This window comes from Brachypodium distachyon, chromosome 1 (genome assembly GCF_000005505.3).
Source record: "Brachypodium distachyon strain Bd21 chromosome 1, Brachypodium_distachyon_v3.0, whole genome shotgun sequence".
Classification (NCBI taxonomy): Eukaryota; Viridiplantae; Streptophyta; class Magnoliopsida; order Poales; family Poaceae; genus Brachypodium; species Brachypodium distachyon.
In genome coordinates this window covers 38,887,417-38,902,084 of record NC_016131.3, presented here as the reverse complement: position 1 = coordinate 38,902,084, position 14,668 = coordinate 38,887,417, and the positions used below count along the sequence as shown (strand labels likewise).

Sequence of the window (14,668 nt, the reverse complement as noted above, 5' to 3'; positions counted from 1 at the left end):
AGACGAGGGGACACAGCCTCGAGCGGGGGCGCGGCGGCCCCGAGCACGAGCGCGGCCGCGAGCGGGGGGCCGCGAGCGCGAGCGGCGGCGGGCCTCGATCCCGACGGCGAGCGGCGGCGGCAGGCCTCGAGCACGGTGGCGGCGGCGGGATTCGAGCGCGAGCGGCAACCTCGATCCCGACGGCGAGCGGCGGCGGCCTCGAGCTTGCTGGACTTCAGAGATTGGGAGAGGAGAAGTCACGGTGGAAGAAGGGAAGGGAGAAGACGACCTTTTTTCTTTTTTTATTGAACCAACTTCCTAACCAAACGTGAAACCGAGTGACCCCTCTTTTAACCAAACGTGAAACTGAGTGAGCCTACTAAAAAAATCTGGTTGGAGCCAATCCATCCTTCAGCACTCACCAACCAAACACACATAAATCGGCCAAGCACCCCGCGGGAATGCTAAACGGGCTGTGTGACGGGCTAGCAGGGCCGTTTAACTTCTGCCAGCTATTGCTTCGACCCAACAGGTACTTATGAGTTTTTTTTTCTTTTTCTTTCGAGAAGAGGCCAGGACTGTAGGAGTTTATTGGACGAGCTCCTAGGGCTTTAGTGCAACGAGATCAAAACCCGCCGCCTCCGCCGCCGCCGAGAATTTCCTAGCGGCGATGGCCATGGCCCGTCGTTCCGCCTCCCACCTCCTCTGCTCCTTCCGCCCTTTCTCTCTACTCCTGCAGCCCCTGACCGATGCGCCCACGCCCGCAGCCGCGGCCGCAGCAGCATCGGCTCGACGGGCAATGTCCTCTGCGTCGGCTCTGCGGGCACGGGGAGACGACAAGGAGTTGGCTCGGTGGCGGGAGTCCATGGATCGGATGCGGAACATCGGGATATCCGCGCACATCGACTCCGGAAAGACGACACTGACGGAGCGGGTCTTGTACTACACTGGCCGGATCCATGAGATCCACGAGGTGCGTGGCCGTGATGGCGTCGGCGCAAAAATGGACTCCATGGATCTCGAACGCGAGAAGGGCATCACCATCCAGTCGGCCGCGACCTACTGTACCTGGAATGACTATCAGGTCCATTTCGCTCCTCATCTCTCATGTTCTAACTTCTTCACATCTCTCTGATCTTATCCCTTGATCACCGTTATTTGGTTGCTTGTTAAAGAAGAAAAAGCAGCGGGCTTGAGTCGATGGCTTAACTGTGAGATAGTCCTCTGTTACCTCACACCGTTCCTCATTTTGGGTTAATTTTCAACTCGTTGTGTTAATCATTACAAGACAGATAACTTATTATTTTTACTATGAACTTCTTTCACAATTTAACTCATAGGGTTCCTCAGTTGGAAGCTTAATTAGTTGATGTGTAAGAAAGGCATAATGCGTTTGATAATAGGCTAAAAAGTATATCTGTTGAACAATATTTGGTAAGAAACTAGCAAAGTTCATTTCTTCTGGATATCATGTTTGACTACTATATGGTGTGTTTAACTATTATGTTTAACTGTAGTACGTTTGCATCCCCAACAAGTGGTCACTAAGGTCATTACTTAGAGGAGAGAGAATATCTTGTCAATAGTAGCAACCCTCCAGCAAGTTGTTACTAAGACTTGTTACTAAGAGGAGTGTGATATTGTTGTAGAATGTTTTTTCATTGTAAAATAGCGATCATTGTTGATGCCACTAATGAAGAAGCCTCATTAACTATATCAACACCATGATGAGTGGACGATCAGAGAATGCCTGTGACTGATGGCAAATTGCATAAGATAGGGATGTAATCTGCGAAACATGGACAAGTTACCAGCCACCACCATAGATTCTTTCGTTTTTGGTCAAGTGGTGCTGAAGAAGCCACCATTGCTTTTCATAGATTACCATTTATTAAATCATCCTCTGCTGTTATGAGTGGGATGGTAAGTGCTCGATGGCTGTGGGCTATTTGAAAGAACTAAAGGAGTGGTTTTCAATTTTTGCTCAACATATCTTCCATTGCACTTGAATTGAATGAGTTACCTGCGCGAACTCACGCTAAACCAACCTGCTTCTTTAAGTGTCTGGTTTTGTGTTGAAGGAGTGGGTTTCAACGTTTGATCCACATATCTTTCAGGGTTACTGTCGAGTTGAGTTTCTGTTGTGATGTCCACAAGCATTTTGATCACTATCTCAGCTGTTCTCCTATCCGAGTAATGCTTTTGTTTGGGCCTACCTTACACTATTCCCGTGTTATATTTGGGTGCAGGTTAATATTATTGATACCCCAGGTCACGTGGATTTCACCATTGAGGTTGAAAGGGCCCTTCGTGTTCTTGATGGTGCTATACTTGTGCTATGTAGTGTCGGTGGCGTACAAAGTCAATCGATTACTGTCGATCGACAGATGAAAAGATATGAGATCCCAAGGGTTGCATTTATTAACAAGTTAGACCGTATGGGAGCCGATCCATGGAAAGTTCTTAACCAGGTGAGCATGAGGCTGGGTTTTGTGGTTATACATTGTGATGCTTTGTGAGGATTCTCTGAAGAGTGAGAGGCTTATGCAAAATGCTTTTTTATCTCTTTTCATGCTGCCCAAGCCTTTTCTCTCTGTGGAAGTGGATAAAAGTCTGTCTTGTCATTTGATTCCATGTGGCATGTATATTAGATATATATTTCTGCAAGGACACACTTCGTTATACCATGCTAATATAGTAGTGCTAGGTAACCTATGCTTATCTTGTTAAATACTGAAAAGGATATGTCACAATCAATTCTCTTTCAATTGCATTTGAATTCTGAAGAAGCAACAGTCAACTTTTTGCTACTTTACTTTGCACTGTAGTGCTTAATGTGGACCAGACTTGCATTTTGATGCTAGTGTTGCTTTATTTGGATATAGTGTATTGGTGTTATGTAGGCTTTCCATTTATCTCTGATATGTGTTATTTCTTTTTAGTTCTGGCGAGGGCATCTTGCAGTTATATGTTGTCATCGGTTTCTTAGCTGTTTGTTAACTTTTATTTGTTCTATTCAAGGCTCGGTCTAAACTCCGGCACCACAGTGCAGCTCTACAAGTGCCCATAGGATTAGAAGAGGAGTTTGAGGGCCTTGTGGATCTTGTGGAGTTGAAGGCTTATAATTTCGAGGGTGGAAGTGGGTGTGTCCCTGTTCTTTACAAACATTTGACTCATGAGGGCTTACCTTACCTGGAATCTTTGATGACACATCATTTCTAATTGTGCAGACAGGATGTCGTTACATCTGATGTCCCATCCAACATGCAAGATTTAGTCACGGACAAGAGACGTGAACTTATTGAAGTTGTTTCAGAAGTCGATGATCAGCTTGCCGAAGCTTTTCTCAATGATGAGCCAATATCAGCTAATGAGCTTAAGGTTCATTCAACTCACTATCATTCTATTTGTTTGGCTGATAGTTTTTACCCTCTTTTGTTATTTTCCGTTGTTTTTATCATTGTTGTGTGGATATAACATTTCATGAAATTACTCTATAAAAGCATAAAGTCCATCGGAAACTGTTTCAGCTGATAGCTACATCATAGAAATAGAATAGGAACACTTCACCCCATGAACAGCGCTGTTTATGTCATCGAACTATGCTATGATAGCAGTAATTCATTTTTTTGAGGATTTTGATTGCTCATCAGTTTGTTCAATTGAGAAGATTTTTGTTTACGCTAACTTACTACGGTGCCACCATACTACTGTAGCAATTTTGTTTTTGTAATGTTAACTGCAGATGTAACAATTTGCCACCATGTTGATGGGACCAACGTCCCAAACTGCGTCTGGGTGTAAATGGACCTGCTTTGGGGTTTTAATACTTGATTTTGTATTTCAAATGTGAAGTGAACTTGCAAAATTTGATTCAGTAAACTGTATTTATTGCTAATTGAAGTAGGCATGTTGAATGCATTCTGATGCTTACATAGTGGGCATTTCTTTTCTAAGTCAGTGGTTAGAGCATGCCGTCAATGATAAGTAAAGACGAAAAATGATATTTTACGAGCTGTTGATGTTTAAAATGGTTATACTTTTTATCAAAGCTGTAAAAATTATTATTGAATGGATGTGATCTGTAGGGCTTTGTTTGTTGAAAAATAATCCGTGGTCCATATGATTTAAATTTACCTGCTGATCATGTTTAAGACTACCACCAGCATACATTTTGTCAAAGCTGTAAACATGATTGGTGATGGATGTGATGTCTGTAAATTTTGTTGGTTGAAAAGTAATACTGTGGTCCATTGCTAGTGTTTTTCATTATACCCAGATAGTCCATTTCAGAATGACGAAGGATAAATTCTCCAATTTTCTTAGAAACATATTAGGAAATCATATAAGGTCTGTATATTTAAAGTATGGAGACTATTTTCTTTATATGTTTGAAATTGTGATAAGACTTGCACTTTATTATATATATATGACATCAATCGCAAATTGATTGACATAATCTTATGGTCAAAATCTACTTGATCATATCTTTCCTGATTTTGTAACTGTATTAGTTTTCTTTGAACAGTAATAATATCAATAAACTTCATCTTTTAGTTCTTAATTGGTTTCATGCCTTCTGGCATCTTAATTTTTCTTTTTGACCAGGCTGCTATCCGAAGAGCAACAGTAGCACGCAAGTTCATACCAGTATACATGGGAAGTGCATTCAAAAATAAGGTCCATGGATGTATTTTTTTATTAATTATCTGGTTCTTTTTATTTAGTTGCAGTTTCTTTTATCAAAAATAAGTTCGTACATATTTATGAGAGTAAGTGCCAAACTTGATAGAATTTTGAAAGTTCTCTTGTCACTATAATCATGTTCTGTTTTACAAGAACAATAGGGAATTGTACTACCTCACGGATTTCATTCTTGCAAAATTGTGTATTACCCTCTCTATCTACAGAACAACAATTTTCTTCCTGTAGTTCTTGTTTCAGTTTAATTCTTCGCAATTTACCTTTACTGTTGTACTGTGTGCATATTAATTCCTAATATCGTTTCAAAGTTTTCAACTATACATTTGGTACTAGTGATTACAAATTATTTCAAAATATGGGTGGAAGTGCCAAATGTAGAATACACGTACAGTCTACACTAAGTCAAAAGTAAAGATGGTAAACTGAAATTAAAACTGCACGAATGAGTCAGCAATTTTGAGAAAGTTTATCCGTAATTCTCTCTTAACACGAGAGGGGATAAAATTGTTTGCAGTTAGTATGAGTGCTCTCGAGTTAGAACGTTTGTGCAAGCACCTGCAATTTGGCAGCCATATCCTTAATACTAAGTTGCGAACAGTGTAGTACTCAACAAATTAATTGTTGGATGTTTCAAGCTAACATTTATTTTTATCTTTTTACTGGTTTTATAGGGTGTTCAACCTCTTCTTAATGGTGTGCTTGACTATCTACCTTGTCCAGCGGAAGTTGAAAACTACGCCCTCGACCAAAACAAATCAGAAGAGAAGGTAGAATAAAATCAACGCAGTCTATTGGATAGAGTAACTCTTGTGAAATCATTTTGCTTTATGCACTTTTTTTGTCACTTCTCCAGTTTTCCTCTTCCTCCACTCATCTTACAAAGTGGAAGTGAAGAGAGATGGAAAACAATATGTAACGTAGAGAGAAGGTTTCTGTGATTAACGAATGATTGTACCATAGCTTGCTGTTTTGAATAACGAAGTTCTTCTTTTTGTTAATACTACGCTTCCTCGTAATAAATTACCACCTGGTTTGATGGCTAGGTCTTATTGGGTGGAACGCCAGCTGGGCCTCTTGTAGCATTAGCATTTAAGCTTGAGGAAGGCCGCTTTGGTCAGTTGACATATCTAAGGTGATTATGGCTCTTGTAGAAACTGATTTTGTTGCATTATCATAATTTGTTACTGTGTTTACTTTATTTCCTAACTAATCATTCTTACTGCCTGGATAGAATCTACGATGGTGTGATACGGAAAGGTGATTTCATATACAATGTGAATACAGGAAAAAAGATCAAAGTAAGGTTTTTGATCTTTTTTCTTGGAAGAAGGCTTTTAATCTCAAGTCCCAGCAAGGCCATTTATGTTGTAGTTTCCATATTGTTCTTTGAGCCGAGAACATAAAAATTGACTATACCAATATTTCCTCTGTTGGGGGTCCATACACTACTATAGATTGATTATTCTGTGAAGAAAAGAGAGGGGCTTACTTAACTGGCAGAGAGAAAAAGGCTAAAAGATAGTCTTCTAATTGCGGGCTATAAATTCTATGTGATTGAGCAAACACATGCTGTCACAGCTGTGATCACACTATCAAACATAATGGTGTGCCCGGTTATTACCCTTTCTATTTTTTGTAAAATATTACCTTTTCTATTTTTTCAGTATGTTAAGTGTAATATCGCATACTCCCTCCGTCCAATAAAGGATGTCTCAAGTTTGTCAAAATTTGGATGCATCTAGACATAACTTAATGTATAGATGCATTCAAATTTAGTAAAAGTTGAGACATCTTTTGTTGGACGGAGGGAGTATTTGTTTTTTGGGTAAATTAAAATAGATCTTTTGACAGAAACACAAAATGGCATGTCATGTGCCTGGTTTGAAATTTGGAATTTTTACAGAACATCATCAATTCCTACTATAAGTGACAAATTTCTGAATTGTACTGTATTTTAACTAGTACTGAAAATTTGGAATTAAAATATTGAGAGTCAAACCAAAGATCGAAAGTAGAGGATTATCTACTTTAAATTTATAATTTGAATATTTTTGTTTTTCCTTATTAATGTTTAATATTTTGTTTTCAAGCTTCTAGTCCAACATTTGAAATATTTGGTCTTCTTAATATTTAATGTTTGATGATTTTCAAGCTTTCTGTCAAACATATAATTATGATTTTGAAGCTTCCTTCCTAAATTTTGCCATCTACTTCTACTTCTTTTTATTGGGTCATTAGTTTCAATATTGTTTAGTTAAATTATGAAATATTTGAATACAGAGTTTAAGGATAATATTTAATTAAAATTTCACTATCAAAGTTTTTATTTTTTCATTGAAAGTTCGTAATTTCCAAAATTGTTTCCAAAAAGAATGTTGCATATTAGCATTCTTTTACTTTTAAATTGCTAATACTCCGTATTGCAGTTTTTGCTTCTATTGTAAGTAACTAAGTATTAAACTATTAAATGAGTCTGTATAGTTGCACTCTTTAAATAGTATGCTCCCTCCGATCCATAATTAGTGTCAGATTTAGTAGAACTTTGTACTAATTTGGTACAAAATATGTGACACTTATTATGGATCGGAGGGAGTACTATGCTACATCACTGCGAAACTGCTGTAATTCTTGTCGAAATGTGTGTATAAACTATATCAATTATATTTAGAAAACATTAGATGCCTTCAATTTGTTAGATTTCTGCCTTGACTTTTGATTGGTGTTGGATAATGCTAAAAGGTTTTCCTTCGCTGATCTAACTGTTGTTAACTTTTTGTAGGTTCCTCGTTTGGTAAGGATGCACTCCAATGAGATGGAGGTAAGATGCTTCTTATTTGAAATTATCTCTTTAGCAGTAGCTGTTTGATCGGATCAAGATCGCAAAACCAATTTATGGGGCAGTATCTCAATATTTGGTGGTCAATGTAGGATATTCAAGAAGCGCATGCTGGACAAATTGTTGCTGTGTTTGGTGTTGATTGCGCATCAGGTATATTGATTAGCAATTTAATATTCAAGGTCTTTTATGTGCCATACTTCTTCAGTGCCTGATTTCCCACCTTTTGCATCAACAGGTGATACATTTACAGACGGGTCGGTCAAATATACTATGACTTCAATGAATGTCCCTGAACCTGTGATGTCCTTGGCTGTTAACCCGATATCTAAAGATTCTGGTGGACAAGTAACGGATCTGTTTTTTTGTCCATGTGTTGTATTTAATTTTGATATCTGAAATGCTTCGTCTAATTTTACTACGTTGATATTTCAGTTTTCGAAAGCCCTGAATCGATTCCAGAGAGAAGATCCCACTTTCCGTGTAGGTCTGGATCCAGAGAGTGGACAGGTTTGCTGTGCTATCTATTAAGTTGTTTAATTTCTATCCTCGTCAAGTTTCTAAAGCATAAATCATGTTTGCAGACAATCATTTCTGGTATGGGTGAGTTGCATTTGGACATCTATGTTGAACGCATCAGGAGAGAGTACAAGGTACAAAAACAATTAGTTCAAGGAAATACTTGGTTTCCTTGTCTATTTGGGCAAAAGCACATCTATACATGGATCTCTGTTAACTTTACTAAAAACTTGCTATGTGAGGATAGATAAATTGTTACTCCCTCCTTCCCAAAGTATAAGGCATATAGATGTTGTACTAAGTCAACATTTCTAAGTTTGACCAATTTTATAGCAAAAATATTGACATCTACGATACTGGTTTGGTATTATAGATGTTGGTATTTTTTTATAAACTTGGTCAAACATAAAAAAGTTTGACCAAGGAAAAAATATCTATGCCTTATATTTTGGGAAGGAAAGAGTATAATTTTTAAGGAAATCGATGCCCTTGTCATCCAGCCAAACCTTTCTACTCCCTCCGTCCCATATTAAGTGACGAAATATTACATGTATCTAGACGCTTTTTTGGTATAGATACATCCATATTTGGACAAATTTGAGTCACTTAATATGGGACGGAGGGAGTATTATTTTCTGTGTGAGCCAGATAATCCAAAATTTGACTCAGAAGTACATATCTTCCACAATATAATCCTTACTCCTATAAAGATGTCAGTGGTCCGTCCACCTTTGGTTACGCAACATGTATGTTAGATTTGGCACAAACGGTTGCAATGTGAGGGTATATGGTTGTTCTGATTTGGCATGGACGGCACACAGATCTTGGACATATATAGTAGTTTAGTTTGGCAATCCATAGCAAAGCGTGGGTATTGTCCTCGTAGAGTAAAACAGTCAAATCTGTTTTGCTCTTGGCAGTGGAAAGATCATTCACGTCCAGTTTTTGCACTCGTATTAAGGTATGTCTAGTTCTGTCCTCACATATTTTCTTATCATTGTACATGTTCATAAGTTATGTTTTAGGTCAACAAAGTTCTCTGAGGGGGTACATTGATCATGAATGTCTATAGCTGTAGTATGTTAGAAAAATGTAAACATGTATTGTTCTGAAAGCAGTGAAGATTGTAGCATCGTTTTCAATTTGAATGTTGTCAGTCTAGATCATTTTGTATATGGTGATGTTTCAAAATTTTATTGTACTCCCTCCTTCCCAATTTAAGTGTCGTTTTAGAGAAATCTCTAATACCATGGAAGAATTAAAAGCGGCGGTAAATAGCTACCTAGCCTGGCTGGAAACGTTTCGCTTCAAGAGTCATGCGTGCAGGTCGCGCTTTTTACTGCGTCTCTTCCCCATGCAGCGAATCATCTGCCGCGAGCATGCCATAATTACCTGGCTTGCATGCGGCCAATCACCTGCTGGTTGCATGCTGTAATTAGCTGTTGTGTGCTGTGTCGTAAATATAAGACCTAAAACGTCATTGTAAGTGTCTTGTTAGCAGATTTTGATTTCATTGATTCTAAAACTAAAAGTTACCCCCCCCCCTCCCCCCCCTTATCACTGCAATGTTCATTTTGCTGGGAAAACCATATCACCACAATGTTTTAACTGCCATTGGGCGAGCTGCAGCAAGGTGCCTTCCTATCAACAGTCACAGATGGTTCAGATATTAGATTTCAACAAAAATTATAATATCGAGATACCAAATTCAACAGATAGAGTTGAGGCAACCTTATTTTCAAGAGAGCAACATCCAATGAATGTTCTCCATCTCTAATTCTTCGTAACACACGCAAAATAAATAAATGAATTGCATATATGTAAGTACGTGACCATGCTATAGAAATACTGCGGCAGCAGGCATGAGATTAGGTGGTGGCTTAGCTGCGTGGTAAGACACTGAAAATCATCATCTTTAAATATCACTGCTTCTAAATCTGGCTAGTGAAGAGTGGTTCGTAAACTCAAGAATGGTGGCTTCAAATCTGTCGAAATTCTGTGCACCACTAGGTCCATTTTGATTCAGAGAGTACATAGTACTAACAGTAAGTGATGCAGAAAAAACTAGACTAGAAGTTCTTCGCTACTGTTCTGGTGTTCTGATTTAAAAGGAAAAGAAAGGTGCTGAAGAAAGCGAAAGGAAAAAAAAAGCACTACAGTGTCTGTAGGAGTGCCTCTACTGCGCTACACGAGTGTCCCTTGCAAGTGGGTGTTGTGTCTGCTGTCTGCTCTCGCCTGAGTGAGGTGTCCAGTCCATAGATATGGTGTGAAGCCAGAGTCCTGAAGGAAATATGGTTGGTTGCTGTCATGGGTTGCTATGGTGCAGCGCCTCATTGACATTTCCTGTAATATTGGTTTGATCACACTAAACCCAGATAGCCTGCATGTTCATCTATAATTGTCCTCGTGTCCTACTGAGCACTACATTTTAGTATTTCAAAGTTCAGAAATATTGCTGCCTGGCTGCCTGATTGAGCTTACTTATGTTATATGCATTCTTGTCGACCATTTTCATCAACTGCACCATACGTCTGACTAACTGGCCATACAGTTGAAGCTGTTAATTTTTTCAATAAATCTAATAGGTGTGTCTCTCATGTAGGTTGATGCAAAGGTTGGGAAACCTCGTGTGAACTTCAGGGAAACTATCACTCAGCGTGCTGAGTTTGATTACTTGCACAAAAAGCAATCTGGCGGTCAAGGTCAATATGGACGAGTATGTGGGTAAGTTCATACATATTAGATTATTTATTGGAAATTAATATCTGTTACTTGCTTTTATCTCAGTTTGTTCACTTCCGAAAAGTTAATGCTTTCCCAAATGGAGATATAGGAACACTTAACACCAAATATCAAGTGTTGAGTGGAAGCAAATTCTTGTTTTGCTACTTTTACTCTCACAGTTCTAGAATACTTACCCTTTAAGCTTGTCAGTTTGATAATGTCATGTTTTCTTTAGTCGTTCAGCAGTATAATATCAATTTAAGCTTAATCCCCATGTAATATGATCCTACATTTAAAGGATGGTTATGATTTGTAGCTCAGCTGTGAAGGGCTTCATATAGTATGAATAGAGGCCATAGCCTCTAGTTTTCTAGCACACATGTACAGTTTTACATATCAACTGAACTCTTTGTTCTTGTTTACTACTCCCTCCGTCCCATATTAATTGTCGAAATATTGCATGTATCTAGACGCTTTTTAGGCCTAGATACATCCATATTTGGACAAATTTGAGACAATTAATATGGGACGGAGGGAGTATATTATATCAGATCTTGTGTTTAGAACTCTTGGATTTCTTGAACCCACGTTTACTATTTTTAGTCTTCTAAATGATGTACTCATCACAACAGTTGAGACAATTCAGTCAAGACAGGGCGAATGGCCTTGGCTACAGGCACGTGTACACAAAATGCAAACACTTGTGTCCTGGTCATCATGGGCTAGTTTGTTTTTGTTGCACTGTGTTATGCTGTATTTTGGGATGTAATTAGTTACGAGATTTTTTACTGATTGAAGATTTTGGTATTATGGCAAAAAAAAAGGCATTCTTAAGTCTCAGCTCATTGATACACCTGAAATGGGACAATTTAAGTGCTTCCCAAAATGCAAACGACCACCACATGCCATACGAACAAGTAAACTTGGTGGCTGTACCTTCTATCTTTGCCTGATACTTCCTACGCGTGCTGCCACAAATGTATTGCAAAATTGATCTATCTTCTTAAGGTTTATTATATTGTAAACGTGCGAATTGGTTTCAGATCTGCCAAATTTGATTTGAAAAGTGATACTCCCGGTTTACCATACCGGAGATTTGGTTATGTGAATAAATTCGTTTGGAGTTATCGTGACAAGCATCAATATGCAGGTATATTGAACCTCTTCCATCAGGTTCTGACGGTAAGTTCGAATTTGATAACATGATTATTGGACAAGCGATTCCGTCCAACTTCATACCAGCAATCGAGAAGGGTTTTAAGGAAGCTTGCAATTCGTGAGTCCATCTCTTCCCCAGTAGTTAAGCTATTTCACATTTTTTTGCAGAGTGATAACATATGTTTCCATGCTACCTACTCTAGGGGTTCATTGATAGGGCATCCAGTTGAGAATATCCGGATTACGCTGACCGATGGGGCTTCACATGCAGTGGATTCCAGTGAGCTTGCTTTTAAGCTAGCTGCTATCTATGCTTTTAGACAGGTGAGCCTAGTCACCTTCTTTAGGGTACAAATTGCATTTCTAGTGAATGGTCACACTAGTACAATTTGAATGTAAGCGTTGTTCATGAATTTGTTCTTCCTTGTTTCAGTGTTACACTGCTGCTAAACCTGTAATACTAGAACCCGTGATGAAGGTGGAACTAAAAGTTCCAACAGAGTTTCAGGGCACAGTAACTGGGGACATGAACAAGTGAGTGTTTGATCTCAACAAGCTGTTGTTGTACTGAAATGTATGGTTAGCACATGATATATGATGTCATGCCTAATGCACTTTCCCTACCCAAGAAAAACAGACACTTGCATCAATTTACTTTATAAGATAACCATAGTTTGGCAGAATACCATGGTCTGGTAGTGACAAACTTGGTGATGTTTTGGCAAATTGAGTCTGGGTGTTATGGAATTTGCATTTTGTACACTGATCGTTCAATCCATACTAACTCCATTTTCTTTTGCATTATGTGGAAACACAGGAGAAAAGGTATTATTGTTGGAAATGATCAGGAAGGCGATGACACAGTTGTAGTATGCCATGTAAGCCTTGTTCCTTCCAGTTTCTTCTTGCTTCTTATAGCATGGAAAGCACTAGTGTTGCTTGTATTTGGCTTGTGATAAAATTGGCAGATTTGAAGGTGGTTAGTGGTTAGGAATGGTTGTAGTTAGGGACTGGTGATTTTGATTTTCTATAACTTCTAGAGATTTTTCAGTGAACAGCTGCAATAGGAATAGGAGAACACATTGAAACACCACCCACGTAACTTTTACTGTAACTTTTCTAGTGATGATTGGTGAGTGGGTGACAGGTCTGGGGACTGTTTTAATCTACATTGACAACTAGGGCTACATTTAGCAAAGTGAATTTCACTTTTGAACTTTTTATCTTTTTTGTATACTCCTATTAAACACTACAATAGACACACCGTTAGACTGTATACGAGGAGTAGGTACATTGCGTAATTCAAGTTTCGCTTCTAGGCTAGTTACTCGCTGTATTGTTTGTGGAATTCGTGATCTAAGCCTTTGTCCTCTCTTTCAGGTTCCGCTAAACAATATGTTTGGATATTCAACAGCACTTCGTTCAATGACACAGGTCAAATTTTATTCTTGTGTCTAAATCTATATGATCTTTATCTACTTGTATATACAGAACATTTGTTTGAAAGCATCTTCATTTTAGATGCGCTTTGCTCGGCATATTTGCAAAGTACTCCCTCCGTTCCATAATTCTTGTCGAAATCTTACATGTATCTAGACACATTTTTAGAATAGATACATCCATTTTTGGGCAAATTTGAGACAAGAATTATGGAACGGAGGGAGTAGTCGGCAGCAGCTATGTTCGATCTACTATTATATGATGAAAATAGTGATTTATGCACATATGGGTAGATTCCTTTTCAATAAAGTACATGCTGTTTTGTTCCAAAATTGTGAAGAAAACTAAGATTTGTCCTGGATGTGATATAGTGCACATGTTAAAAATGTAACATTAAATTCATCCTGCAGGGAAAAGGTGAATTTACGATGGAGTATATGGAGCACAACACTGTCTCGCAGGATGTACAGATGCAGCTTGTAAATTCACACAAGGCCACTAAGAGCCCAGAGTGATTCTTCTAGGGCAGAGGAAACAAATTTTTGTTCCATTTTATATGTCCATTTGTTCTCGAATGATGGGTTAGGACATCACTAATAGCCTGTATTTGTAGAATCACATAGGGTTGTTAACACAGCAATAGATATCGGACGCAATAATCCGGAATTCCTCGCTACACGCAGAATATTGCAGCTCGCTACAGTGAAGTTGAAGAGCGAAGCAAGCTCCCTTGGTTTTGTCGTATGTCTTTTTGGAGGAAATACTGTTCATGAAACATGATTATTCAGCCTCTGTACCTTGTATAGAGCCTAATTAATGATTTTGTAGCTGCACCCTATAGGCCGACTGTTGGTCTAGGGTTTACCAGCTTGGCACATTATCATCGTTCTAGCGTGGGACATTGCACACTTTGCCGGTTTTGATTTTTCTTTATGTATGTATTTAACTCTGCGTGATTAAATATCAAACTAGTAACAATATTTTGTGAACTGATCGTCCTTTTTTTTCACTTAGTAATAAACCGTTGTCGGTGGTGGGGCGTTGTGGCGGTGCGGGCTGGCAAGCGCCGTGCGCCTGTCGTGTGGCAGGACACTGCGATTCTATGTCGGACCGGCATGTGCAGATTGTTTGTGAGTGTTGATCGCGGCGTTACAGGTGAAAGCCTTGCTCAACCTCCACGTCTTATGGTCTAATCTTGTGAAAACTAAGATTTGGCTTGCTGGATCAGAGGACAGTGGCACCCTGTGTCGTTCTCATCCTGTTTTGTACTCCCTCCATCCTATAATTTTTGTCTAAAATTTGCTCAAA

At 38.8% G+C, this 14,668-nt stretch overlaps 1 protein-coding gene across 1 annotated transcript; it reads left to right on the top strand.

The window, feature by feature from the left end:
- Window positions 1-533: 533 nt before the first annotated feature.
- Window positions 534-14,283, top strand: LOC100826834 (elongation factor G, mitochondrial). Its single transcript, XM_003563814.4, has 20 exons — window positions 534-1,063; window positions 2,229-2,450; window positions 3,001-3,122; window positions 3,210-3,360; window positions 4,588-4,659; window positions 5,355-5,450; window positions 5,727-5,815; window positions 5,915-5,981; window positions 7,463-7,501; window positions 7,612-7,672; window positions 7,758-7,867; window positions 7,955-8,029; window positions 8,104-8,172; window positions 10,641-10,762; window positions 11,913-12,038; window positions 12,124-12,244; window positions 12,354-12,454; window positions 12,738-12,798; window positions 13,301-13,354; window positions 13,771-14,283. The coding sequence occupies exons 1-20, from the start codon at window positions 650-652 to the stop codon at window positions 13,873-13,875; spliced, it is 2,277 nt and encodes a 758-aa protein (XP_003563862.1). The 5' UTR covers window positions 534-649; the 3' UTR covers window positions 13,876-14,283.
- Window positions 14,284-14,668: the final 385 nt, after the last annotated feature.

Excerpts from the sequence above, each read along its gene's own strand:
- LOC100826834 (XM_003563814.4), top strand. The coding sequence starts at position 650 with ATGGCCATGGCCCGTCGTTCCGCCTCCCACCTCCTCTGCTCCTTCCGC. Across the intron at positions 5,451-5,726 it reads AAAACAAATCAGAAGAGAAG|GTCTTATTGGGTGGAACGCC; the intron begins GTAGAATAAAAT and ends TTTGATGGCTAG. Across the intron at positions 5,982-7,462 it reads ATACAGGAAAAAAGATCAAA|GTTCCTCGTTTGGTAAGGAT; the intron begins GTAAGGTTTTTG and ends AACTTTTTGTAG.